Source organism: Pseudomicrostroma glucosiphilum (genome assembly GCF_003144135.1).
Source record: "Pseudomicrostroma glucosiphilum strain MCA 4718 unplaced genomic scaffold BCV69scaffold_9, whole genome shotgun sequence".
Lineage (NCBI taxonomy): Eukaryota > Fungi > Basidiomycota > Exobasidiomycetes > Microstromatales > Microstromataceae > Microstroma > Microstroma glucosiphilum.
Genome location: NW_020289921.1, coordinates 392607 through 417933, shown reverse-complemented (window position 1 = coordinate 417933; position 25327 = coordinate 392607). Strand labels below are relative to the sequence as shown.

At 57.2% G+C, this 25327-nt stretch overlaps 8 protein-coding genes across 8 annotated transcripts; 2 read left to right on the top strand and 6 right to left on the bottom strand.

The window, feature by feature from the left end:
• Positions 1-790: 790 nt before the first annotated feature.
• BCV69DRAFT_217230 (hypothetical protein) lies at positions 791-3657 on the bottom strand. Its single transcript, XM_025489794.1, has 2 exons — positions 1403-3657; positions 791-1259 (listed from the first exon to the last, which is right to left on the bottom strand). Exons 1-2 carry the CDS (start codon positions 3443-3445, stop codon positions 1221-1223), a joined length of 2082 nt encoding a protein of 693 aa, XP_025347202.1. The 5' UTR covers positions 3446-3657; the 3' UTR covers positions 791-1220.
• Positions 3658-5854: 2197 nt separating this feature from the next.
• BCV69DRAFT_277838 (hypothetical protein) lies at positions 5855-9331 on the top strand (the record flags this gene model as incomplete). Its single annotated transcript, XM_025491170.1, has 1 exon — positions 5855-9331. The coding sequence occupies one exon, from the start codon at positions 5855-5857 to the stop codon at positions 9329-9331; it is 3477 nt and encodes a 1158-aa protein (XP_025347201.1).
• BCV69DRAFT_217167 (hypothetical protein) lies at positions 9247-9841 on the bottom strand. The gene has a single exon (XM_025489793.1). The coding sequence runs from the start codon at positions 9724-9726 to the stop codon at positions 9403-9405; it is 324 nt and encodes a 107-aa protein (XP_025347200.1). The 5' UTR covers positions 9727-9841; the 3' UTR covers positions 9247-9402.
• BCV69DRAFT_271307 (hypothetical protein) lies at positions 9432-13779 on the bottom strand. Its single transcript, XM_025490950.1, has 2 exons — positions 12413-13779; positions 9432-12337 (listed from the first exon to the last, which is right to left on the bottom strand). Exons 1-2 carry the CDS (start codon positions 13420-13422, stop codon positions 9886-9888), a joined length of 3462 nt encoding a protein of 1153 aa, XP_025347199.1. The 5' UTR covers positions 13423-13779; the 3' UTR covers positions 9432-9885.
• A 1652-nt stretch (positions 13780-15431) lies between these two features.
• BCV69DRAFT_283563 (hypothetical protein) lies at positions 15432-16331 on the bottom strand. Its single transcript, XM_025492760.1, has one exon. The coding sequence runs from the start codon at positions 16080-16082 to the stop codon at positions 15630-15632; it is 453 nt and encodes a 150-aa protein (XP_025347198.1). The 5' UTR covers positions 16083-16331; the 3' UTR covers positions 15432-15629.
• On the bottom strand, positions 16291-18705 carry BCV69DRAFT_217093 (subtilisin-like protein). Its single transcript, XM_025489792.1, has 3 exons — positions 18021-18705; positions 17508-17943; positions 16291-17431 (listed from the first exon to the last, which is right to left on the bottom strand). Exons 1-3 carry the CDS (start codon positions 18408-18410, stop codon positions 16434-16436), a joined length of 1824 nt encoding a protein of 607 aa, XP_025347197.1. The 5' UTR covers positions 18411-18705; the 3' UTR covers positions 16291-16433.
• Positions 18706-18835: 130 nt separating this feature from the next.
• Positions 18836-22645, top strand: BCV69DRAFT_283561 (isoleucyl-tRNA synthetase). The gene has a single exon (XM_025492759.1). The coding sequence runs from the start codon at positions 18902-18904 to the stop codon at positions 22376-22378; it is 3477 nt and encodes a 1158-aa protein (XP_025347196.1). The 5' UTR covers positions 18836-18901; the 3' UTR covers positions 22379-22645.
• On the bottom strand, positions 22456-25239 carry BCV69DRAFT_283560 (hypothetical protein). Its single transcript, XM_025492758.1, has 2 exons — positions 23997-25239; positions 22456-23920 (listed from the first exon to the last, which is right to left on the bottom strand). Exons 1-2 carry the CDS (start codon positions 25168-25170, stop codon positions 22623-22625), a joined length of 2472 nt encoding a protein of 823 aa, XP_025347195.1. The 5' UTR covers positions 25171-25239; the 3' UTR covers positions 22456-22622.
• Between the last annotated feature and the right edge of the window lie 88 nt (positions 25240-25327).

The window sequence follows — 25327 nt, the reverse complement described above, 5'->3', positions numbered from 1 at the left end:
CTGGGTGATCTGTAGTCTGGTATGAGATGATGGACGATATATGACCAGCCGAGATAGAAGCAGGGGGTCCTGCGTGGTGTGCTGATGCTAGCTGCGAAGCGAGCTTGCCGCTCAACGGCGGATGTCCATCTTAGGTAGCCTCCCCGCTCCCTGTTCTCGCCTCCTTCGCCTCCGCATCACCTCAAGCATCCGGTAAGCTCTTCCTATGTGCATAAGCGCTCGCTCCAAAAGCTCTCGGAGGACCAAGATCCCCTGCAGTGCATGGTCGTCTAAACTCATGCGACGAGGGTGGGTAAGTCGATGAACTTCCTCCAAGTGCTCGCTGCGCCTGCTGAGAAGAGAGGGGCCTTGTGGCTCCATCACGAGTAGAGGGTCGACCAGTTGGGAGGTGTGCTCGCTCCCTCCTAGTGCTCGAGGTGGTGAGGGGTCGATCCTTGAAGAAGCTAGCTGCGACACCTGTCGATCCCGAACCGTTTCCGGACCCAGAAGTGCTGTCCTCTTTGGTCAGAGGTGGAGGGTGGAAGTGGAAGGGTGAAGAGCCGCCGCCGGCACCGCCACCGTTGCTGTTGGGAGATGTCTTCCTTGCTGTTGTTCCTGCTTGTCCACTACTGGAGGGTCGCTCCCATCTTCCGGCGCGAGAGGCAGGGGCTGGTGCTGCTGCCGCTGCCGCTCGATCTCCGTCTCGTGTCGCGAGGGGAGTGCGGAACATGTCTCCCAGAGCACTCAGACCACTCGAGCTTCCCAGTCCACCCGAGGAAGAGAATGGTCGGAGCTTCTCGACTTGGTGGTGTGTGTAGCCATCAAAGGAGCCAAAAGCTCGTCCGGAGCGCGATGGAGGCGGGAGGATACTCGTACTGCCCACAGCCTCGGGAGGGCGCATTTGTCCACTGAGTGATGAAGAGGATTCGGCTCTACTGCTCGTCACGGGCCGACTCATCCTGTGCAGACCCATCTCGGGTAGATCGAGCATCGAGTTGCGACGATGGAAGCGCATCGAGGCTTCCAATTCTCCAGAGCTAGTCGGAGGACGAGAACGTCCTTCGATGATCGTCTTTGTGCCCCAGCTTACACTTGCTGTTCCACTAGTAGCTGCCTTGTGTGGAGGCGTTGCAATGACACTCGAGGAAGGAATCTGCTTTACCGCCGAGAGAGCATCGGCAGTGCTCTTTGCTGTGGTGGGGCGACTGAGGCTCGACAAGGGCGGCAGCAGGATTGCTGGCTCACCAGAAGCAGTCATCGGTCGGACGCCGCCTTGAGAGCTGCTTGGCAGAGGAGCAGTCGAGGTCGAGGCCTTGGCTGCATCTTCCTTCCTTGTCGGAAGAGCAGAGGGAGCATCTTGAGAGCCAAACACTGTGGGCGCATACCGATCCGAGAAGAAGGTGCCGAAAGAGGCATCCTCTGCCTTGCTATGCGTGTGAGACTCGCCACGTGCCGCATCCAGTGAATTGTAGGCTGGGTGGACATTGTGCTCGTCGTTGATCTGAGCGCGTGTGGTCGCTTCGCTGTCCGCTTTCGACTGAGCACCGGTCTGATGAGGAGCTTGTTGCTGGAGATGTTGGGGAATCTGCTCGATCGCATATGACATCGTTGGTCCTGTACCTCCAACAATCGGCGCCGAATGAGGATACCTGGCCTCCTGGTATGGACTGACATTCTGATGAGGGCCGATAGCGCCCGCATCTGGTCCTAGACTGTATAGCTGCTGTGGGTTTGCCTGCTGCTGCAGCACGAGACCGTCCCCATAGGAGACGTGAATGTATCCTGGCGGTGGAGGTGCCACCGACGGAGCGACGCGCATGTTGTGGCTACCAATGTGGTGCATCTCAGCATCAGCTGCAGTGCCATAAGGGTACGCTGTTGAGTCTGAAGACTCCGGAATGCGCTGAACCGCATTAGAAGAAGCTGAAGGACCAAACTGGTGCAAGTCGTAATGGACTCTATGAGGGTGCTGCTGAAGATGAGAGACCGCCATGCCGTCGGCCCGTGGTCCAAAGTGCGGTCCGGCACCGCCCATGTAGCTTGGATCATGCTGAACGAAGCCCGCAGAATGAGGTTGAGGAAAAGTGGGAGAAGCAGAGCTGTGGCCCATCTGTGCAGCAGTACCGTCCTCGTTGCCGTTCTTGCCACCTTTCTTGGGGCCTCTATGCTTTCTGACGACAGCGCCTTGTCCTTCGGCTCGCTGCAGGAAGGCTTGCGCATGTTGGTCTCGAGCTGCCGAAGCCGCCAGGTGTGCATGGAGATTGGTGAGCTCGGACATCATCAATTCGTTGCGCTCGCTCTCGTCCGAGTGAACAGTCTGAGCGTGTTGCCGAAGATTGTCCAGACGAGAGAAAGCCTTTCCACAGTGACAGCCGAAAGGTCGCTCTCCAGTGTGCTTCCTGATGTGTCGAGCCAGATGCTCACTTCGAGTGAAGGTCATGTTGCAGTCTCCGAATCCACGGCATTGGAAGATGGTGGTAGGTGCAGTTCCATCTCGATCGGTGACTCGAGCGTCGCTGTTCTTACGTTTGGCTAGAGACTTCGGAGCGGGACCACCAAGTGGATCTTCGCGAGTGGGCGAGCGTTGACGCTTCCTGGCCTTGCCACTACTAGTCGGTGAGCGCGAAGGTGAGCCATTTGGCATCTCAGTCACACTGAGCTTTCGAGGCTGGTGGTGACCCCCCACCGTCATCATGTCTGGCATCACTTCGCCACCCTGAGGCTCGAAAGGGTAATTGCCAGGCAGCCAGGCAGTAGGACCGACAAGAGATGCACGGTGCTGTACGTAGGCGGGGTCTGCCGGACCGTAGTATTCAGATGGGGCAGAACCGAACGAGGCAGGAAGGCTGCTCCGGTGAAAAGTCATGGAAGGACCCATGGCGTTTGCTGGGAGAGCAGCAAAGGTGTGCTGTTGCTGTTGCTGTTGCTGTTGGAGTTGAAGCTGCTGTTGCTGCTGATGCTGATGCTGCTGATGTTGATGCTGCTGATGTTGATGCTGCTGCTGCTGGAATTGTTGCATTGCTTGCTGTCCGGGAGGCATAGCCTGCACGTGCTGCTGCTGCTGCTGGGCTTGGTGAACGCTCATGGCCATATGAGGGGGAGGGGGCGACGAGCCCTGTTGGTAGTGCTGGACCAGTTGGTCTTGTGCAAGCTGTTGCTGCTGCTGCATGCTCATGTGCTGCTGCTGATGCTGTGCATTCGGATACTGATTCCATTCTGAATGCTCATGCGGTCGAGGTACCGAGTCGTAGGAGTAGGTCCAAGGCTGCTGAGAAGAGTCCGCTTGAGCTGAGGCCAGATCAGTCGAGACCGATTGGTTCCGCTGTTGCTGCTGCTGATCATGCGAGGTAGCAGTCTGTAGCGGCGAAGGGGGCGAGCCAAAGCCTCCATTGCTTGAAGGATAGGACTGTATCTGTTGATGTTGAGGTGGAGGAAAGTGAGGTCTCGCCTGGCTAGTCATGGACATTGTCGCCCTGCGACCAGGGACCGATGAGCGATGTAGGACAAGAATGGTGATGGAGAGGTACGGGGTGCGTAGATAGGACTTTGTTGACCAGGACTGATATCCTCGAGGAATGAGTGAGCGGCAGTCCCGGAGGGCAACGCTGAGGCGGATCGATATTGCGAGACCCGTTGAAGTTGAAAGGCGAGGGTGGGCCCTCCTCCTTGACAATAGCTTGCCGCTGGAAAGCGAACGAGGGTGGGAGGGCGCAAGATTCGTTTGCCGTGTCCCACTTGCTCACGGCCCGATACTTGGACCAAGGCGCACCACTAGTGATGTGAGAGTGGCTGCCAAATACACTTGAATTCCTTGCCCTCACTGGCCGATGCTCTCTAGCCGCGGAGTGAGATGAGAGTCCTCGACTGCCGTCCTCGTCCACACAAGTGGGGCTATGTGCTGCGATGCCGATGTGCTTGAACCAAGCCCGGATAGCTGCAGAAGGATGATAAGTGGGCGATCAATTCTCGGGAGTGGCCGGGAAGTAGCGTGATATAGGTGACGGAATGGTTCGGCTGGACTGCAAGAGGCGACGCTGCGAGGCGGGGTTGTGGGTGTAGTTGAGGTCCCTGGCGTTGAAGGGTCCAGGGCAGAGCAGATAAGAGGCGGTGATGGAAGCAGGTACGAAACAAGGCGTAGTGGAGCTTCACGGGGGATGGATGTAGTGATGGATGTAGTGATGGCGAGGGAGGCGAGGCGTCTGCCAGGTCAGGGCCTAAAGTGATGCTGAGTAGCGGTGGCGGTGAAGCGACGGAGGGTGGCAGTGGCCTTTGCTCTTTGCTCTCAAGGATCCAGGAACATCCATTAGGGACCTGAGCGCGGAGATCAGGGACCAGCCCGGCGGAAGAACGGTCCGAAGGCAGCAGAGGCGGGCCGCAAAGGGGGAGGAAGAAGTAATGGGTACAGAGGGAAGCAGCGGCGTCGCAGTGGGCGGTGTGGAATAGGAGGGAAGAGGGAAGAGTAGATAAGGTGAGAAGGAGGGAGAAAGGGAGGCCAGTGAGGGGGGGCGAGGCGGTGTGTGGATGTGGGGGGGCACAGGATATTACGGGGCGAGGCAATGAATGGACACCGGCGGGCCGGGCAAAAGGAAGCGGGATGCTTGCCGGATCTTGCTTGCTCCCCTCTGCTTTCGCTCCTCTACTGCCTTTGCAGCACGGCCTTCACGGCGCTCTATGCACGGCGCTGCAGCTGGCCTTTATGCAGACACCCAGATTCACACCTGTCACGATTGAGAGGCCGTGCTGGTGCTGGGCGCGCAGGGCAGGGCAACGGCAGGGCAGCGGCTGAAAGGGAGGAGAACAGGCGTGTGGTACTTGTCCGCGCCTCGAGCCCCTCGGCTAAAGCACCTGGGCCTGCCTCGCTTCTGGGTGTGCGGCGGGCTCGGGAAGGCAATTCGTGCTCCAAGACCTCGCTTGGATGCTGGGCTGTCTTACCTGAAAGGTGCCTGGCCACCATCTCTCGGCGTGTGATGACTGTGTAGGCCGAGGTAGATGTGAGCAAGAAGATGGCTCCCAAGCGAGGGCGACGGTGCAAGGGATGGCCGTCCTGGGCGGTACCTGTGTGCCGAGTGTCTGCCCTGCGTCTTGCCCTGGGCCGAGGGAGGTGGTGCATTGGCAGCAGCGGTAGGCGCTCCTCTGCTCTGTCCTGGGCCGCGGCCCGTGGCCTTGGTGTGGCAGCTCCGCCTGCGCCCTGCGTGGCCTGGGCGGCGTGGGGCGCGCTTTGATCACTCCGACTAAATTAGATCGGCCCCTACGCGCCCATCCGCCCAAGGAATGACTTTGCCTTTACTCATCGTCGCCCGGTTCCTGATGGCCACTTGCTACCCTCTGCCCACCTTGTTCGTATAGTGTGTGGGGTCCAACACCCAGTTCTCCTTCTCACCAGTACCTCCCGCCAGCCTTCGTGCCCCCACGACTGCCCACGGCCAAATCCCGAATCCAGCTGGAGCTCTTGGCACTGGACCTTGCCCCGATCTTGCTCCTATATCCTGCATACATTCGCTTGTGAAGCCGAAGCCAAATGCCAGGACCCTCCCCGGCGATGGCATCCAGAGATGGCGCAAGCAAACAGTCATCGGCAGGCGCCTCTCGAGGTCCTTCGCCCCTACTCGCAGCGCCTCCGATGACGGTGCGGCCGCCGCGACGGCTGTTGAGTCCAGCGATACCCACCCGCAAGACCTCTCATCCAGATGCTCGCGCAGCTGCCCGTGACTTTGCTCCATCGGGTGCTAAGAGAGCTCACTCCTACGTCCGCAATGTTGTGGCCTCACAGGCAGATATCGAGTCTCCAGGGCCCTCCTCTGCTTCGGCCGACCACCCCTCGCCAGCTCTTCGCAGCCCGGTCACGCCAACAGAACCTCACGTAGTGACTCCCACAATGTACCAAGCGCAATCCGATTCTCCTGCGGATTACAAGGCAACTCGAGATAGCGTAATGTCCGTCACATCAACCTTTGGCGGTGGCGGGAGCTCTTGGGAACAGTACGCTGCCTTGGTAGACGGCAAAGGCAAACGAGGGAGCGATAGCCACAGCGAAGGGGAAGACGACAAGGACACCCAGGCAGGGCATGGCGCAATGAGCCGTGCATTCGATGATCCTCTAACGTCTGGCTTGGGCATTGCAGGACTCGGAACAGGACCCTCGCTCGGCGGAAATCAGCATAGGGAAGCCTTTCAGGGTTCACATCCCACCGCTACCATAGGAACGGCCGACAGTGCCCAAGAGGTGCTGCTGGATGCTACAGAAACTGCAAACGCTGAGTCCAGAAAGACATCTAGTGGACTTCCATCACAAAGGTCTCCTAGTCTCTACGAACAAACCCCCAAGCTCGGTCTAGCCACACCAACGTCTTTCTCTTCTTCGCTCTCGAAGCGTAAATCAAAGCCCAACGACCTCATCTTGAGCTCACCAGCAGCATCGCCTCGGTTGCTCGGCAGCAGTCAGAGCCCTTTGCCCCCCAATACGCCAAGAGGTAGAACGCCGCCCCCTACCAATCCACCTGCCGAACCACTTCCTCCACTGCCGGCAACTGCAAATGCATACATCTCGAACTACAGCCGTCCGGAGCTCGTCTTGGAGCCTCGGTCTGCTAGTGCAAGAGATGACCTCACTTCGCCTGACCCAGCATCGTTGGCAGGGATGGGTGTAAGGACTGTATACACGGATGGTCATCTCCCTTCCCAAGCCGCCAGCGCTGTTGCTGGCAACCGGCTTGAGACTTTGGCAGCTACCAAGAACGCGGAAGCTCTTCTCAAGACGCTACAACCCGCTGCGACTTATAACGCACGACTCAGCGATGAGAGCGATGACGACGAGAGCTACGCAATTGAGGACGCCCAAGTCTTTGTGGGCCAGCGTGCAACACTTACGACGGCAAATGGTCTGCGAAAGGGGTCTGCGACTCAATTGTATACACCCACTCCACCACATGTCATCGTCCAAGAAGCATCACCGAAGCCCGAGGTGGAGCGCAAGAATGTGACTTTACCCTCTGGTGGCTTGAAGCAGGATCAGGTCGCCTCACACGACGTGCTGCGAAATCTCTCCAGCCAAGGGTCATCGCCAGTTGCGGCCGCTATGCCTCTGCCGCAGACGCACGACAGCCAACAACGCAACTCAGCCTCAGGCGCTTCGTACCCCACCGTCGCATCTACTCTCGGCACTGCTACTGCCCCTTCTTCCAATACGCACTCTTCCGTCTCTCAGCTCGGCAAGTTCTCGGGCACCTTTGGCGAGATAGCCATTGCGTTCAAGCAGCTTCAAGCAGAAAAGCGGACTCTTGAGAAGGTCATCAGAGCGACTACGCCCCTCAGCGGCGTTGGAGACGGAAGCGAAGATCTCATCCGGTATCTGACTACGATGAATGCCAAGCTCGAGGTATCGTCAACCGAAATACAGAAGCTGCTAGACCTGCTCGAAAGGCAGAGGTCTGTCATGGACTATATGCTCGAGACTCACGAGGCGGAAATCGACTCTCACCTAGATGAGATAGACGACGTCCGATATGAGTTGGACGAAGCTCTACAGACGGTGGAGAGACATCGAGTAGAAAGCACGCAGTTGCGACGACAGCTAGATCAGACTCAGGAGGAGGCGTTCGCTCTCAGACAGGAGGCGAACAAGGCCAAGATTGCTCTCGCAGAAGAGACGAAGCGGAGAGAGCAGGTAGTGAGGGCCATGGAGACGTACAAGAGCAACATGGATGAGAGTTTCAAGCAAGCCCAAGCTTCTCACGAGAGCCGCATCAAGGCCGAAGCAGACAATGTCACACTCTTGGCTGCACAGGAGGCTCTCAGGGCTGAGGTTGTCTACCTCCGTCAACAAGCAAGAGAGCACGAGTCAAGGGCCAAAGGCTCGGAAGCTCGTCTTCAAGACCTTCGCCACAAGCACGAAGAGGAGACGTCGAAAATGGGTGCAGACCACGAGCGCGAGATCTGGAACCTCAAAGATGCGCATGAAGCGGAAGTGACTGCTCAGAATGAGGATGTGGAGCGCATGGCAGAGCAATTGATGGCTCACCACTCGGAGGCGCTGGACATGCTCAAGGGAGAGCATGAGCAGACCGTCGAGGAGCTACAGGCAAGACTTTCCGCTATGGACGCGAGTCAGGAGGCTAGCATGGCAGCCAAGCGTGAGCTGCTGGAAACGGTCGATACGAGAGACGAGCAGATTGCACTTCTCACTGCTCAAGTCGAGCAGCTGAGCGCTCAACTCCAGCAGCAGACTGATGCGGCCGCTGTGGACCAGTCGCACAATTCAGACGAATCGATTCGCGATCGCCAGAGGTCTCGCTCGAATACAAGCTTCACCGACGGCTCGATCATCGAAGGAGAAGACCCTGCCAATGTGCGTCCCAGCAGCAGTATCGTTCCCTCCATCCCTGGCTCGCCCTCCGAGCAGATCCGTCAGCTCTCCGCGCAGCTCACCGAGCAACGTTCGAGAGAAGAAGCGATCCGCGGAGCGTACAAGCAGTTGCGAGACGAGCATCGACGTCTCCTGCAGACGTCTCACAAGGAGAGGCGAGGAAGTACGACTTCGCCCCTGGGAACGTACGGGCTAAGAGGCGTAGGCGTCGGCATAGGCGTCGCGTCCGAGCGGGCCAGTCCATCGCGACATAGCAGTGGTCCTTTCACCTCTGCCGCTACCTCGGGTCGACCTTTAGCCGCTTCAGACCCATTCACCAGCAGCGGTGGCAGTGGTGCTCCTCGCATTCCCACCTCCGCTCCTTCCAACTCGAGCGGAGCTACCAGTCCTCTAATGGGCATCAGTACTCGTGGTTTAAAGCGATTTAGTCTACCTCTAATGGCCAAAGGACTAGGTGGAGCACCTTCGGCTTCTGGTTCGGCTTCAGCTTCCGCTTCGGCGTCAGCTTCGGCTTCGCCTCAAGCCTTGCTCCTTTCGGTGCCTGATGGGAGTGGACTCGAGCAAGCAGGTGGAACAACGATGAGCTCGGGACCCATTGGTCAATCGGGGCTGAATGCCTACCGGAATTCAATCCTCCTCTCTAATGCTCCTAGCGGTAGCAGCATGCAGCAGCAACAGCAGCAGCAGCAGCAGCAGCAGCACGTCTTCCCCGCCGTCTCCCCATCCCAATCCCCTTCTGGCATGCTAGGTCTACAGCTCAACTCGAGCACTGATGCTCCCTTTTCTTCCACCACCTCGACCACTACCTCTTCTACGACCCGTCCCTTCCTAAGACGAGCAAACAGCAGCCGGACTAGCGCGACCGGCCCTGCAACCGCTGCGTCTACTGGGCGCACCGTCTCATCTTCGGCAGGGCCCGCTACTGCTGCTGCTGCTGCTGCTGCTGCAAGAGGCCCAACGGGCGCTTCTGGAGCTGCGCAGCTGCACTGAATTCATCCCTCGGGTGATGCTTGTGAGGACCGCAAGTCAGTTCACGTCACGTCAGTTCAGGTCACGTCAGGTCACGTCAAGCGGGTGCAGCAGAAGAGGTGTGAAGAAAGCGCTTTACATTGCAATGAGAGGTTTTGGGTATGTAAGAAACGAGAAGTCGAAGAGAAGAGATGGAGCATGCTGTGCTGTGCGACAATACGAAGCAAAACGAGGTGAGATGAGATGAGACGATGTGGTAGACGCGGGCAAGAGACAGAGAGGGGGGGAGAAAGAGAGCAGGAGAGAGGGAGGAAGTGCAGAAAGGGAGGGATAGACGGGTAGCGTGAGAAGATGGATGAGGGAAGCATGTGCAAGAAGCGGGGGGAAGGAAGAGGGAGAGGGAGAGACGATCGCATCCGTGCTCTTTTTCTCGTTCTCTGAGGTGCTCAATGTTGTATAGGTACCCATGTATGTAAGATCCGTCCTACCCTCGTCGTGATATATACCTCGGCTGTCCCTTCATCACTCATCTACCCCTTTCAATTGTGAGAGCCGATGTTCAATCTGGCAGTATTCTACCTGCCAAAAAGCCCGCCTGTAGTGCCTGCTCTCACGAATGGTCGTCTAGGAGGTAAGGTCCCTGCTGCTACTGCTGCTCCACCAGTACCAGCACCAGCACCAGTGCCAACACCAGCAGCTTTGGGCACGCCAAGGAGCATGGCGCCTGCTCCGCTCCTCCTACTCCCTGCTGCAGCGCAAGGTGAATCACCTAGACTCCTCTCTTGACTGCCACTCCCACTCCCGCTTCCACCAGCAGCGGTCCCCGACGCAGAAGCAGCAGCAGCAGCTCCACCTGCGCCTGCGCCTGCACGGAGTAGTAGCACGGGTGGTTTCCCCAATTCAAAAGACTCGTTGGAGTCGAAGCTCGTATCTCCTGTACTTCCCGACTCGGGGAGGAGGAACCCGCCTGCTGATGCTGTGCTCTGCTTCTTCACAGCGGCCAGATTCGAGGGCGAATCAGTCTCAAAGGAACTCTCCTCTTCGCTGCACATTGACTGGTTGGGCCCATCGACGTGTTGACCCAAAGCTGAGCGACGTTTAGGGTTGTGCAGGTTGTGCTGCGGTAGTCCGAGGGTAGACTCGCGGGAGGTGTGATTGCCACTTTGCCCGGCCATGGCCATTGCAAAGAAGGAATTGGGCCTGCCATTGCCTTCTTTGCCATTGCCTTCTTTGCCATTGCCACTGCCATTGCCACTGACCTGCTTGGCAGCAGCTTGAGCATCACCGTAGGTAAAGCTGCGATGTCTCGAGAATTGTTTGCGGAAACCATTCAGCTCAGTAGATCTCATCTGTACATGAGCGGGGTCGTCCATACGGACATAGGCCTGAGGCTCACAAATCTCCTCGTAGGTCTTGAAGAAGCCACAGTAGCCACCCTCGAGAATGTAAAGCTCTGGGTAATGGCAATTCGGGTAGTCTGAAGCGAGCGAGCGATCAGCCTGGCGCAGGGCAAGAGCCATGGAGGGAGCCCTCTTGGCGCTAAACTCGCAGTGGAAGACGAGAATGGGCTTGCGCGTATTGCCAAAGCAGTCTGCTCTACCGCTCTGAGATCGAGGCGGGAGTTCCCTGCCGCGAGGACTAGTATTGCAGTTCTTGGTGAGGAAGTAGTTCTTCACCCGGTCTACGGTGGAGAGGTTGATCGCTCCCGGAATATGACCGCCCTGGTGCTCGTAGCCGAAACGGCAATCGACGACCTGATAACTCTCGATCTGATCATTGTACTGGCCTTGCATCAGGGAAACCAAGGTCTGAGGTGTGATACGCATCAGCCCGTCCTCCTTGACGTTGAAGCAGGGGAGTACCTTTCCACTTCTTTCTGAAGCGCCAAACCCTGGCATGCCTTCGGAGCTACTAAAAGGAGAGCTCATCTTGCCATCGCCACTGTTCGGGGAGGTGACGTCTTCCTGAAGACCATTGAGGCCGGTACGTTCCCTCTGTCGACGGCTACCGTAGCCCAAGGGCGAGACGTCATCCTTGCTCGACTGCCGAGCAAACGTTGGTCGACGAGTCGCTCGAGACTTCATTGAAGGTGCCATGGGAGATCCATTGGCATCGAACCCATCTGGAAAGCGGGTATCGCCCGTCGAGTCACTGCTAGCCATCATGTCGATGCTCTCGGCAGAGGAGGAATCAAGCATGGAACAGGGACCTCCAGCGGCAGCAGATTCTCCTCCTAGGAGCATGGGTTCCAGCAAGCCACCACTTGCGGCAAACGGCTCAAAGGAAGAATGACATCGCCGAGGAGCGGGTGCTGTCAAGCGAGGGAAGACGACGTCGCGAGAGCTGCCGGCCGCGTCTGCTACGCCCAAGACGGCCTGAGCACTCTTGTGACATCGCCTCTGCTCTTGAATGAGGGTGCTGGGTCGTCGATTGGCGTGGTGCGGGTTCAGACGCTTTCCTAATAACGAGCGAGATTGGGGCTGCTCCTGGCTGAAGCTCTGTCGAGTGGATACTACTGCAGTGGAGTGAGCTTTGACAAAGGCACGAGCAGGACTGCCGCCATTTGGCACGCCCAAAGATGGTCTCTTCGCCTGAACAGATGCAACTTGATTGCCGCTGGTAGTACGCGGGATGCCGAAGCCGGACGAGGGGGATGCCGCTTCGCTGAACGAAGCGAAATCTAGACTAGCATTGGCCATCTGTCGAGCCTCTGGTGACTGGGGATCGAAAAAGTAAGAGCCGAGGTCCTGGCGTTCCAGAGAACCTGGAGAGGGAGACTCGATGATGGTGGCATGAGTAGCAAAGGCTGCACTTGTCAAACCCATGGCTTCTTGCCTCTCCCGGATGCTCTGAGCGAAAGAGGACACTGGTTCCTTTTCTGCCCCATCGTTGCTGTTGACACGAGAGCGAGGTCTCCTTCGATCTTGAGACTGGTCTGCTGGAGATTGCGATCGACCCACGACATCAGTGCTAGACCTGCGCGTAGGCTCATCATGAAAGGTGCTGAGTAGACTAGGCACTCTCCGGCTGGAAGATAAACACAGGGCACATGACTGTCAGTAGCGTTCGCATTTTCCTTCGTACAGCGATCATTGTACTCACTTTGCAAAGACGCCATTGATCATTGCCGTCCGCAAGCCTGGTCGAACGAAGGGCCGACCTTCGCCCAGGGGCAACGATGAGGGTCTTCTCTTGGCCGGGGGCTGCTCTTTCTCATAGCTAGCATCGCCATCTTGGCTATTCTCAAAGCTGTTGTCTGTGCTGCCAGGCGACGCTTGAGTGTTCATGGTGTTCAGGGACATGTTAGTGCCGAACAATCTGCCGAGCTTGCTACCGGCACAATTGGACAAATCGGGACTAGCTCGATGTCCACTGCCTCGACTTGTACTTCCATTGCGACTGGAAGGACGACTGGATACTCTTCTACGGGCAGACATTGGTGGAGTGTCCTCCTTCATGGCACTACCGGGAGGTAGCATTGCGTGACGCATGGCTGCCGAGGAAGGCGTATTCGAGCCGCCAGAAGGCTTTGATGAGGACGCGAGTGGATTGGTCGGCGAAAAGTCCATGTAGTGGGGCGAGCTCATTTTGGCAGCCAGACCAGGCGACTTGCTACTGAGCTCTGTACCCATCGATGCTCCCAGAGTGCGAGTCATCGTGGGCGACTCGGAGAGTGAAGGTGGTAGTCGCGAGGAAGAGGGAGATGAGGTGAAGGTAGGCAGAGGCCCTCGTGCACGAGCTTTACTCCTTGTAGCCATCGAAGGAGACGAGGCTGAGGGCGAGGAAGTGGGGGAGCTGGGAGCGGACAATGCAAAGGGGTTTGCTGATTGCAGTGCTTCGAGCCGTGTGGAAGAAGCACGGATGCTCTGAGAGCTCGAGGAGGAGGATACCGGGAGGTCTGCAAACACCTGCCCACTGCTAGCCCGGCCATCGCTTTGTTGTGAGGCCACTCTGGGCAGCTGGTCAAAAGATGACCCCAGGGACATGCTCGATCCAAAGGAGCGATCAAAGTCTGCTGGTAGCTCTTCATGTCTGCGAGTTGGGGAGCTGGGTTGGTCGAAGATGTCGAAGCGCATGGCCGGGCCCATTGGTGACGAGAGTAGCGCCATCATGTATCAAAAAGCCGAAGGGAGGCCGAGGAACGATGATGTGATCTGACTGTGTGAAGTGATCACAGAGCAGTGGAAGAGGAGGGGCAAGGGCGCAAGAAGCGCGTCGAGGTTGGCTGAAGTGTGTGGAGAGGGCTGTATGCTGTTTGTCTATGTCGTGAGGTATGACGTTGATGGAAGTCAGGCCCAGAGGGTGAGAATGCGAGTGAGGGAATGCCGATGCGAGGGCGGGCAAGGCAGTATGGGTTTCCTGAGACGTCGTGAGTAGAGACAATGTAGAGACTGTGATTGATGGGGATGTGTTGGTCTTCGCTGATGAAACGAGTGGTGGGCGGTGTGTGTGGGTATTGATTGACAGAGGGAGGCCCGAGGGCAGCAATGGGTGGCTGCTCTGGTGGTGTTGGGTATGGGCTTGCCCCTCTGGCAGTGTGCCCGCCGTTGGCTGTGGGATGCCCGCGTGCGCGAGACCAACACATGGCTTTTGGCTTGGCTTGCATCCACCCGCCGCCGCCCCGCCCAAGGCCCGACGCGGCGATTCCCTCCGAGGGGCAAAGATGACGCCGCTGTCCCGCCCGCCGCTTCCTTTGTCCAGAAGCGAGGTCTCGATCCTGCACGACCGTGGCCTCAAAGGACCCTCCCTCCAGGGTTCACCACCATCCATTCGCCCAAATGTGATCACTCGACTCATTGACAGTCACAATGAGCCGAGGGGGGGACCGCACGCCCTGCGTCTACGATCTTGGTGGGTGCTGCAAAGTAGCAAGTGTCACACACCCACACACACACACCCATGGAAGCAAGCACGCAGCACGCACTTCTCAGCGCGTCCAAAACACCGCCCTCCTTTCCCCACTTGCCATTCCTCCGTCTGTTCCGTCGCCTTTACTCATGTACCTCTATTGCAAATCAATCTTAATCGCCTTCTTTCCGGGCTGTGCAAAGGAATCTCCACTTGTCCTAAACTTGCCCTGTCCGCTACCTTCCACTATTCCTCCTGCCCTCGGACTACTTCTTCCCGGCCCACTCTCAGATAAAGTTGCTCTCTCCCCCCCGTCGAACGATCCGCTCAGGGAGCAAAGGCCGGCCAAGCCGTGCCCGTACTTATCCTTCGCTCTGGCAGCCAGCACGCAAGCACGGGCAGGCGGGCGGGCGGTCGAGCCCTCTGCAAAGTGTGTAGCTGATCTCCCCGTCTGAAGTCAGAGTCCGAAGCGGAGCCAGGGAGGCATGGAAGTGGAAGCGGGAGCACAGATGGTACATGCATACATCCATTGCGAAAGCAGGTCCCATCCACAACACCAGGGCATAGGCACGAGGTTGAAGGGAAGGGGAAGGCCGAGGTAAGGAGTCCTGAGATCCACAAGCAGGGAGGCGTTGTCTCCTCCCTCGCTTATTCTGACTAGGTTTCTTAGTCTCCTGACGGCCAGAACGAAGGACCGTTGAGCTCTCTCTCTCTCTACCTCTCCCTCTACCCCTCCTTTCTTCCTAGCTTCCTCGCTTCCTCTCTCAGGTCAGGCCTTGGCAAGGGGAAAAGTCTCGGGAAGTCTCCATGCCGAGGCACGCGCCTCGGACTGATTGACAAGCGGCAGACGCGGGGCGGGCGAGTGTCAGACAAGGCTGGCTTGGCTTGGGAATTTCCATCGCCCTTTGGCGCATGCATGAGGGAGACTGCTGATTCCCACCAGCCAAGAGGTGGCCTCGTCTTGCTTCTGACCTAGCCTAGCCTACTCTATCACATTCAGCAAGCCGGAGAACCACAGGGGCAAGGAGAGAAGCCGAGTGAGCAGCAGCAGCAGCAGTGAGTAGTGAGCAGTGGCTTGGCCTCTTTCTTTTTCGTCTTCTTTTTTTTTCCCGACCCGACAATTGGTACGCGTCAATTGTATGGGGACCGTCAAGCTAGGGCTAGGCGGAGCTAGAAGTAGACGGAGCGGAGTGGAAACCCAAATTGGAGGCTTTTGGCATTTGGCATGCTTCTATACAAGTCGTGCGTGTGTGCGTGTGTTTGCAAGCGTGGGTGAGCGTGTAGTCTTTGCCACACCACACTTTTATGAGGGTCAGTCCGTCAGTCGGCCCGTGGGCGAATCAGTTGGTCTAGACTAGATAGAAGACAGGACTTGCTTGCTTGCTTGTTTCAGAGGAGGAGGAGGAGTAATGCGAGTCTCGCGCCTTCTTCCCTCTCCCTTCTCCCTGCTCTACGTCCTTCCCTGTTCCCTCTACAACCCACCCTCACCCTCACCCTCATTGCTCACCCTGTGGAGTGCAGGTAAGTCTGGCCCCTTTTCCCATACGTCTGTCTCCACACTGTAGTAGAGTGTGGCAAAAGCGTGGCATAATGTGGCGTGGCAAGTAGTGAACAGTCGTAGATAGCAATGCATCGCAACGCACGTGCGGCTGGATTTAGACCCTTCATTATGCCGTGCCGTGCCGGAGGAAGATACGGAAAGGACGGGGCGGGAACACTGCAAAGGAGAAGGTGGGGGAGGTTGCAGTGAGTATGCACGAGTACAGCGGGGAGGTGCAGCGAGGAAGCTGGGGTACTGTCTAAGCCCGTGGAGATGTGAGGGCAGCTCGAATCCAATTAGGTGACAGGAGGCTTGCAACGGGGAATGTACGTATGGAGCAAGCAAAGGCTGGGCAACTTTGGATAGAGCTCGCTTCGCATTCATTTCCAAGAGGTGAGACTCAAGATGCAGACCTGAAGGAACTTTCTTGGTATGGGGAGATGAATACATACAGATGAGCAATTCTACAGCGCCTGGTCTGGACTGCAAGTTGGGCTTCGGCTCGGCGAGACGTCTCACTGAGATGTCTGGGTCGTGTTCTGAGCAGTCTGCTCTGTGGAGTCGTCTTGGGCCGACCCTTGCCCCGCGCCGTCCTCCTGCGTGGCCTTCTGCGCTGCGGTCTCGGCCTCGACTCCGAATGCTCTCCTTACTATAGGGGGAATGTAAAGAGTTAGGGACAGATCAGCTGCAGCTCACAGCGTGGAAGCCTATCAGCACAAGTTCCCAGCGTCCAGCCTACTCACGTTTATCGAATCGCAGCGAGCCCCATCCAGTCGCAGCATCCCACCCCGGCCGAGTAGGCAGGGAATGCTCAGTCCCCTCGTCGTCCGTACAGCCCGCAGCTTTGCCTTTGGTGACGTCCACAAAGAGCTCCGGATGCTTGTACAGCGTCGGATTCGCCCAGCCTATTGTGCCGAGTCCTGCCGCTTTGCGCGCCGAGTTCAGCAGGGCAAAAATGGCTGCCGCTGAGGGTGAGGAGGCCGAGGTACCCAGCTGGGCACCCAGTCGACCAGCATGAATAGTGGGGACCATGTAGCCAATGGCGGAAATGTCAGGGTAGGCCCTGCCCGTTGCATTGTAATTGCCGTCTTCTGCTCCATCCAGACTCTCAATGTAGGAACCTACCGCCTCCTTCTGATAGTCTGGCGTGGGGAACACATTGGAGAACCCTCCGCCGCCCCAGAAGTCGTGTTGCTTCTCATTCACGGCCGTCTCGTCTTGCAGACCAGCTGTAGCGCCTACTGAGACGACATACTGGCATCCTGAAGGCCAGGTGGGCAAGAAGGGAGGGCAAGAGATCCCGGGACTTCCTCCCTTGACCGAGCCGAAGACTCCCCAGTCTCCTGAGGCAACAAAGATGGTAGTGCCGAGCGCTGTCAGATGCTTGGCTGACTGGCAGCCGATGCGGAGAGAAGATGTCGCCTCGGTGGTCTCTTCGGTGCCGAAGGAGTAGCTGGCCACACCAGGTCGCTCGGAGTCGGGCAGATTGATGAAGTAGTCGAAGAAGGATGTAAATGCAATGTCGGTATTGTCGCTCGCAGGAAGGACGTAGCCTCTGAGTGGGATAGGAGAAGCGATACCGGCGGCAGTCTGAATGTCGAGAGTGAGCTCTGCAAATTCCCCTTCAGCCGGAGGGAAGTTCTCGAGTCCTTCACCAAAGGCGAGCTTCAGGTCGTAAGGCACACCAGGTCGGTATTTGTTCATGAATAGTTCTACATCTTTCTGATTGGTGCCTGCGAGTAACCGAGAGGGGAAGCTCAGTGTCATGCAACGCAGGGTGTCGAGCTGTTATCTATCTGGTCCGCTCACCTTCCGGACCGAAGAGAACCAGCGCAATGGAGGGATCGTCGGCCTTGCCCTCGAAGTCGTCAACGCCGTATAGTTGACGGAGACAGGCAGGAGTGGCCGCATGATGACAGAGCTGCTGTGCAGACTGGTTGCTGGGAGCCGCCCCGATTCTTGGCAGCAGTTCCGATGATCTCGCGTACATCAGGTCCCGAGGTCTGGACCAATCGTCTGCAGAATCCTCCATGGGCAGGGCCGGGTGACCGCGAGCAGCGAGAGGTTGTCCTGACCTCCTGGGCTTCTCCTGAAAGTTGAGCAGAGGGGTTAGGCCAATGACGTGGGGCAATAGAGCGGCAGGGATTGTATAGTTGTAGGCTCGGACTAGTGGCTTGTCCTTGGCCTCCTTAGTGAACAGTCTGAACTTCGTCTTCAACATCTTTGAAGCTCCATCGACTCTGGCCTGATGGTAGGACGCGCTTGCTGTCAGTGCCAAGATCCGCCTATGCCCACTCATTGAGACTACACGGGTGTACGTACCTGGACAGCGACTGTGTTGCCGAGCCCACCGAAGGAGTATTTCTTCGCCCCTCCCTCTTTTAGAGTCTTCTTGATCAAGCTTCTGATTTCCGGCTTCGGCTGCACGTAAGCTTTGAGCTCGTCAAATGAGAGCCACTTTTGCTGTCCGTTGCTCTGGACGATCTCGTCCATCTTGCTGTCCAGGCCTTGCTCATCTCCGCTCTTGAGGTAGATGAGGAAGTTGAGGATATCACTGTCCTTTGCCGGTCCGATGTCAGTCCATTCGCCGAGAGCTGCTTGTGAGGCGTGGTGGACTGAAGGACCCTGGGCAGCGATCGCGAAGGTGATGCCGCTGATCAGGACTAGGCTGGCCACAAGCATGGCTCTCAGTGTCAGCAAGGAAGGAGTCATATCGAGCAGAGGGAGACCGGAGGGACACCGTGAGACATGACAGACCGAGAGCGACGAAGTTGGTACCAGCACACGACATTATAAGGGATCTGGCCCAAAGACAGCGGTCATGGCTGCGCTCGCGATATTCCCGCCAGCAAGTCGAGGGAAAGCAACAGAGGATGCGGTGGTGCTACTGAGCAAAAGGTCCCTAGGCATTCCAGCCAGGGTGGTACCTGCTATTGCTGGTTGCCATCGAGAGATTGCCGCAATGCAAGGCTGCTCTACACAACATGTCTGTTGCTGTGGCAAGGCGTGAAGGCATACGACGTAGCAGCAACCAGCAAAGTCGCCTCTGCAGGCAGCCTGGCCCGCGCGCAGAGCACCAACCACCTTTTTTTGGCCGGAGGACGAGAAGAAGTCGATGTGCTCACAGTCTACGTGAGACCTTCCTTGTCTCCTACAGTCATCGTCTGCCTTATACCCCTCCTTGCGATAGGCTTCTGTCGCCCATGATGGCGTCGACGTGTCTGAAGAATGCCTCTGTGACGAGCCACAGACTCACTTCAGGCCATCCTCGCTTCATATCAATCACATTGGGTCAGGCAGTGAAGCTCTTGCACTCCTCTTCCCGCACCCGCTTCCACGACAAGAACGCCCATCAGAAGACGCTCAACCTGCCTTCAACTCCGTTTGACATTCGAGCAAATGCCGACAAGCGGGAGCCCTTGTTCCGACGCAGGACCACAGAAGCCTTGTACAAGTGGCAGAAGGAAGAGCACAAGGGCAAGCCATCCTGGTACTTCCACGATGGCCCTCCTTACGCCAATGGCAGTCTGCATATGGGACACCTCATGAACAAGGTACTGAAAGACATTGTCAATCGGTACCACTTGCTCCGAGGCAAGCGTGTCTTCTTCACACCTGGCTGGGATACGCACGGTCTGCCCATCGAGCTCAAGGTGACGGGTAGTCCAGAGATGAGAGGCAGGTCGGCCTTCAATACCGAGCCTCAGCTCATTCGGAAGCTGGCCAGGACTTATGCCGGCAAGGAGATTGAGAGGCAGAAGGCAGAGTTCAAAGAGCTCGCTCTTCTAGCAGATTGGTCAGACGACACATACCAGACCTACGATTCTGAATACGAGATGAAACAGCTGGAGGTCATTGCAGAATTGGCCAACAAGGGACTCATCTATCACGCCTTGAAGCCTGTTCACTTCTCACCACAAACGAGGACTGCTTTAGCAGACGCTGAACTCGAATACAGGGACAACCACATGTCTCGCTCTGTTTTTGTTCCTTTTGGCCTTCAAGCCGGGCCAACCCTCAAAAGCAAGCTCACTTATAAGAGCGATCTCGACAGAGTGGCAGAAGGAAAGGCAGTCGACTTTGAGGCTGTGATATGGACAACAACCCCCTGGTCGCTTCCGGGCAATATGGCTCTCGCCGTCAATCCCGAAATGAAGTACTGCATCGTGCAGCCCAAGGAAGGCACACCCGCCTTTCGGCAGAGAAAATTTATTGTTGCGCTAGATCGAGTCAGCTACCTTTCGAGACGCAAGCTGGGCCTCGATGGGCCAGGCGGCTCTCAACGCCCTACCGTCGGGGAGCTGGAAGTGACAAGCATCTTTGATGGAGCGGATCTCCTCGACAGTACCTACATCCACCCCTTTCACCTTCGAACGAGCCCTCCTCGGCCAATCTTGCCGGCGGACTACGTTACAGCCGAGTCCGGAACTGGGCTTGTCCACACTGCACCTGCTCATGGGATGGAGGATTACCAACTCTGCCTTCGCCATGGCCTCATCGGCGATGCGTCTGCTCCAGAGCTTCTCTCGCCCATCAGCGACAGCGGTCGCTTCACAGATCAGCTGACCGAAATCCAACCTGATGCGAAGAGCCTCGTTGGATCCAAAGCCCTTGGTGAGGGTTCCGTCTTGCTGGTGCATTGGCTCGAGGAGCGAGGGTATCTCCTCTGCGAGCTTCCTTTGCAACATCGGTACGCTTACGACTGGCGCTCCAAAACACCAGTCATGATGAGAGCTACACCGCAATGGTTCATAGATGTCTCGAGTCTGAAGGAGAAGGCACAAGAGGCGCTTGAGAATGTCAACTTCGTCCCGCCCTCGTCCCGAGCCAGGCTGGAAAAGACAATTTCAGCTCGTAATGAGTGGTGCATCTCGAGGCAACGAGTCTGGGGTGTGCCCATCCCAGTAGTGTATGACAAGGACACGGGCAAGCCACTGCTCACAGCGGAGAATGTGAAACATATCATTTCCATTCTGCGCGAAAAGGGTACAGACTACTGGTGGGAAGGGCAGCCAGAGGAATTCGTCGCTCCCCAATACAGGGGCGCTGATAAGCAGTGGAGAGTAGGGACAGATACCATCGACGTCTGGTTCGATTCGGGTGTCAGCTGGGCAGCTGCGCACGCGTCTCCTGCCGCTGTGGGCGAAGGCAACGAGCGCATCGCTGACCTAGTGGTAGAGGGAACCGATCAGCACCGAGGTTGGTTTCAGTCATCTCTCTTGACTAAGCTCGCCTTCTCAGCTGAGGGCGAAGCACCGCAAGCCCCCTACAAGACAATTGCCACGCATGGGTACGTCCTGAATCGTCGTCACGAGAAGATGTCCAAGTCACTTGGCAACTTCATTGACCCGATGGTTCTGCTGAAAGGTGGAGCCAAGAAGAGCGAGCCTGCCTGGGGAGCGGACACTCTTCGGCTGTGGGTAGCAAAATCATATGCCTGGGAATCAGACGTCAACATCTCTCAATTGCAGGCAAAGCATGCGAACGAGGACCTTCGCAAGTTGAGGAATACAGCTAGATTTATGCTTGCCAATCTTCCGTCGCGAGATCAGACGCCTTCTCTGAAAGACGCGGCCGTTCAGAAGGGCCTCACTCTCCTAGATCGATTCATTCTGGCGGAGCTGCATGGTCTTGATGTCTCCTGTCGAGCTGCGTACGAGGAGCTGAACTACGCTGGAGTGGTACGCCGCTTGAGCGAATTCATGAACACTACCCTCTCCACCCTCTACTTCTCCATCATCAAAGACAACCTCTACGCCAACAACGTCGACGACCCTAAGCGCCAGGCAGCAGTCGCCGTCTGCGACCAGATTCTCCGTACGACCGTCTCGATCCTGGCACCTGTCGTGCCTCATCTGGCAGAGGAGATCTGGTACTACCGAGGCGACGCTGTGCGCGATCCGCCTGCCGAAGTTGACCTCAGCGCTCCGCGTGAGCAGAGCTTCTTTGAGTCGGGCTGGCAGCAAGTCGGCGAGAAGTGGGACGATCCCGATGCAGTGCGGGACTGGCGGAAGATGCAGAAGCTCCGGAATGAGCTGTTGAGTCTCATCGAGGAGGCCAGGCAGGACAAGTTGTGCAAGTCGGGCGTGGAGCTGGAAGTCTTCCTCTCTCTGCCTGCAGAAGAAGGACAAAGAACGGATCAAGCTTCGCAAGAGTTGATGAAGCTGTGCAAAGAGTACGAAGTAGATTTACCCGACTTCCTCGGCGCTGCACATGTACACTTGACGACTTCTCCACCTGCCATCAGGCTGGATGAGGCGGGCAAGAAGATCTGGTACTTGACCAGGAGCCTGCACAGCAGTAGTACCGTAGCTCCAGCGCCAGTTCCAGCGGCGGAACACAGTGCTTCCCTGGACGAGTTCGAGGCTCTCGTTGAAGGTGCTACGTCCCATTCGGACAGCGATGCGTCGCAAGACGCACAAGTCATCGCGCCTGCACAAATTCAACTAACCATTCGTCCGGCGCCGGGAGCACGATGCCCACGATGCTGGATCCATCGTGCTCCTTCGCCCATCCTGGCGTGCGATCGTTGTCTGGGTGTTATGCACAAGAAGGAGGTGGCCTTTGCGAATAATGCGACATACCTTGCTCAGGCTGGCGGAGGAAGGCAGAAGGAAGGTGATGCAGAGGGAGAAGCTGTCTTAGGGTCGATGGAAGAGAGGGAGCAGGAGCAGAAGTAGACTTGAAAAGAATTCCGTACATGCTGGGCAAATGCCAAAGCTCGTGTCACACTCCACCGCTCTAGATTGTACTATGACATTGTAGAAATACAGCCGCAAAGAAGGCGGAATTGACCTAGTACAACGCCGTGACCATCTGTCTATCTTCTATATCGCATCTATATCGCCTCATATCTGACCTGACATTACACATCTAGATAGCTCATCGCTCCACTTTCTCCTACAACCGTGCTCTAGCAGCTACTTAATTCTCATGTATCAAAATCGATCCCGGTCTCTCAATCCCAGGTCTCATCCCATAAGTCCGATACAACAATGCCGAAATCGACCTCAACTTTCTGTAGCTCTTGTGCTTCTGATCGTCCGCAAGTGGGCGTACAGACTCCACTACCAGGGCTACATCTTCCGCTGGATGAGGTCCCTCGGGCTGATCAGGGTGACGCTTGTGCGAGGGCAGGAGGTGCTCCGGGTCGAGCGTATAGTCTCGCTGCATATCCGATGCGCGGGGCAGTGAGGTCATTCCTCCACTGGGTGTCCTTCGGGCAATGACACCTCTAACTTCTCTTCCCTTCTTCTTGCGCACCTTTTCGTCGTCCTTCTTCTGCTCGTGCTCCTCACGACGGAACTTGTGCTCCTGACGGCGCTCCATTAGACGTGCAGCGGCGGCGTCCTTGGCGTGAAGGAGGTGCTCGCGACGAGTGTGCCCGCCCGCTTCGGAGGAAGAGGGAGCCTTCTCGATCGCTTCCAGTTGACCGCGATAGACATTGGCGTCGGCTTGAGGATAGTCGACGGACTCTGTCGTCCCGTGAAGATTCTCGTTGCTGAATGGCGAGCTAGGTTCGATCGGCTCGTGAGGGGCTCCAGGAGAAGATATTTCTGCATCATCCGCTCTAGAAGTGGACCCCTCTTCGCGGCTAGTGGTGGACTTCTCCTTAATTTCCGGCTCAGTCGTGGTCCTTTCCCGGATCACGCCCACAAGAGGCTCTGGAGAGCTTGACTTCGCTGGTCCATCAGCGTCCAGCTCGGAATGATCAGCTCTCGCATGTGATTCATCTTTCTGCTCCTCGCCGGCTTGATCTCTTTGCGATTCGCCTGCGCCTCCAGCTTTGTAGGCCTTGAGTCTCTTGCCCAGCAGCTCCATCTGCGTAAGCGTAGCTCGACTGTAGATCTCGATGCACTTTGCAGGAGTGACCGTCGATCTGAACACCTTGGGTAGCAAGCTTGGGTAGTCGGAGAAGGACAAGTGCTCAGCCCCAGCAAGGGTGATGATCCACCCTTTCGGCGCGTCCTCCTCGCTTTTCCCTGACCCTGGCTGAAGATCCTTTACGAGGGCCTTGACCTTGGAGAAATGTTCGGACCAAATGGTGAAGGACTCGGAGTTGATGACGTAGACTGGTGCCTGCAGAGGCCTGTGGCTAGAAGAGTTGGATGTGGTGATGGGTTCGACCCAGGGGTCGAGCGCGACGCCGTACGGAAAGCGAGGGGATGAGCCTTTGAGGTATTCGATGACCGTGGCTCCGCCAAAAGAATGTCCAATCAGGGCTGCAGATGCGATCAAAACGGGTACGACATTCAGTATCGGTGTAGCAGATGCACTGGATAGCATCGTCTCGCTCACCTGGATGTTCAATTTCTAATTTGCCCTTCCAGTCTTTCAGTCGAGAGGGGTCAACAATGAGACCGTCTCTGGGCGGCTTTCCCATTCTGTATCTCCCACAAAGCTTCGTCGTCATAGTCCTGGTGCTCTCAGCGGCAACTTGGTCCCCTTCGCCCCTTGCGATTCTCTGCAGTATATCGAGACACTCGTCGAGCTCTGCGATCCTCATGGCCAGTTGGGCATGCCTCATTCCTATCTCCTTACCGGTGGGCTCCGTAGGAAATGAGCGCAGCCCGATGGTGCTAAAGTCAAAGTAAGGCACGATGGCCTTGGGATGATGTCGCCTGGCTTTATTCTTCTTCTCTTTGCCCTCGTCAGGCTGATGCTTGGGCCGCTGCAGTTCCTCTTTTTGGGTAGCCCCGAACCCTGGATCTAGCGGTGGACGCACGACGGAGGTGAGACCCGAGCCGTCGCGATGCTCGACAGCGGCGACGATGATGCCATGCGAGGCTAGCTCCCCACAGTATTGCGAGTAGGCCAGACGGGACCCGGCCAGACCGTGCGAGAAGACGACGACGGGAAAGGGAGGTGCGGCTGCACTTGCGGTGTCCGCAAGAGGAGCCCCGCCATAGGCTGGTGCCTTGGCTGCCAATAGCGATAGGAGTGCGGGCGATGCGGGTATAGCCGCGAAGGGCCCCGCGAGGCCGTATTGGCCAAGATAGTCGACCATCGCCGCTGTACCCCTCCTTTTGGGCCGACCGATCCAGGCTACCTTCCGATATTCCTTTGCTGCCTCTTCGTCTAGAGAAGTGGGGTAGAAGAGGGTGAAGAGGACGGTGGACAGGTACAAGGTAGAAGTCTTGCTGCCGTGGTGAAAGGGCGACCAAGATGCCAGCTTGGATGCCGCGTCCTCATCTTCGCCATCGTCTTCTTGCGAAGCTGGTGCTCGAGCTGATGTACTGCCGCTACTCGACTCGGGAGAGGCAGTCGTGGTCTGCTGACCCTCTCGATCTCTCGGGTGGAGTCTATGGGGCTCTGCCTTTATCCTACCTGCCTTTGACCTCTTGTGCTTCGCGGGGGGATTGATGGCATCGGGGCTCACGACGTCGGTAGCGAAGGCTCTGGACTCTCGCACTGGTATCTCCAGGTCGATCGCTCCGACCCTAAAAGGCCCCTTGTATGGCGGTAGAGGCATGGCATTGGAGCACGACGAAAGGGAAGAAGAGTAAAGCCGGACGAATCTCTCCTTCGAGTACCGTTGGACTGGTCCTTCTCGGCCAAAAGCGACCAGAAGCCGGGCTGCCGAAGCGGAAATTTGGCTTGGCTGCTCGTCTGCCGCGTGTGGAGGCCGG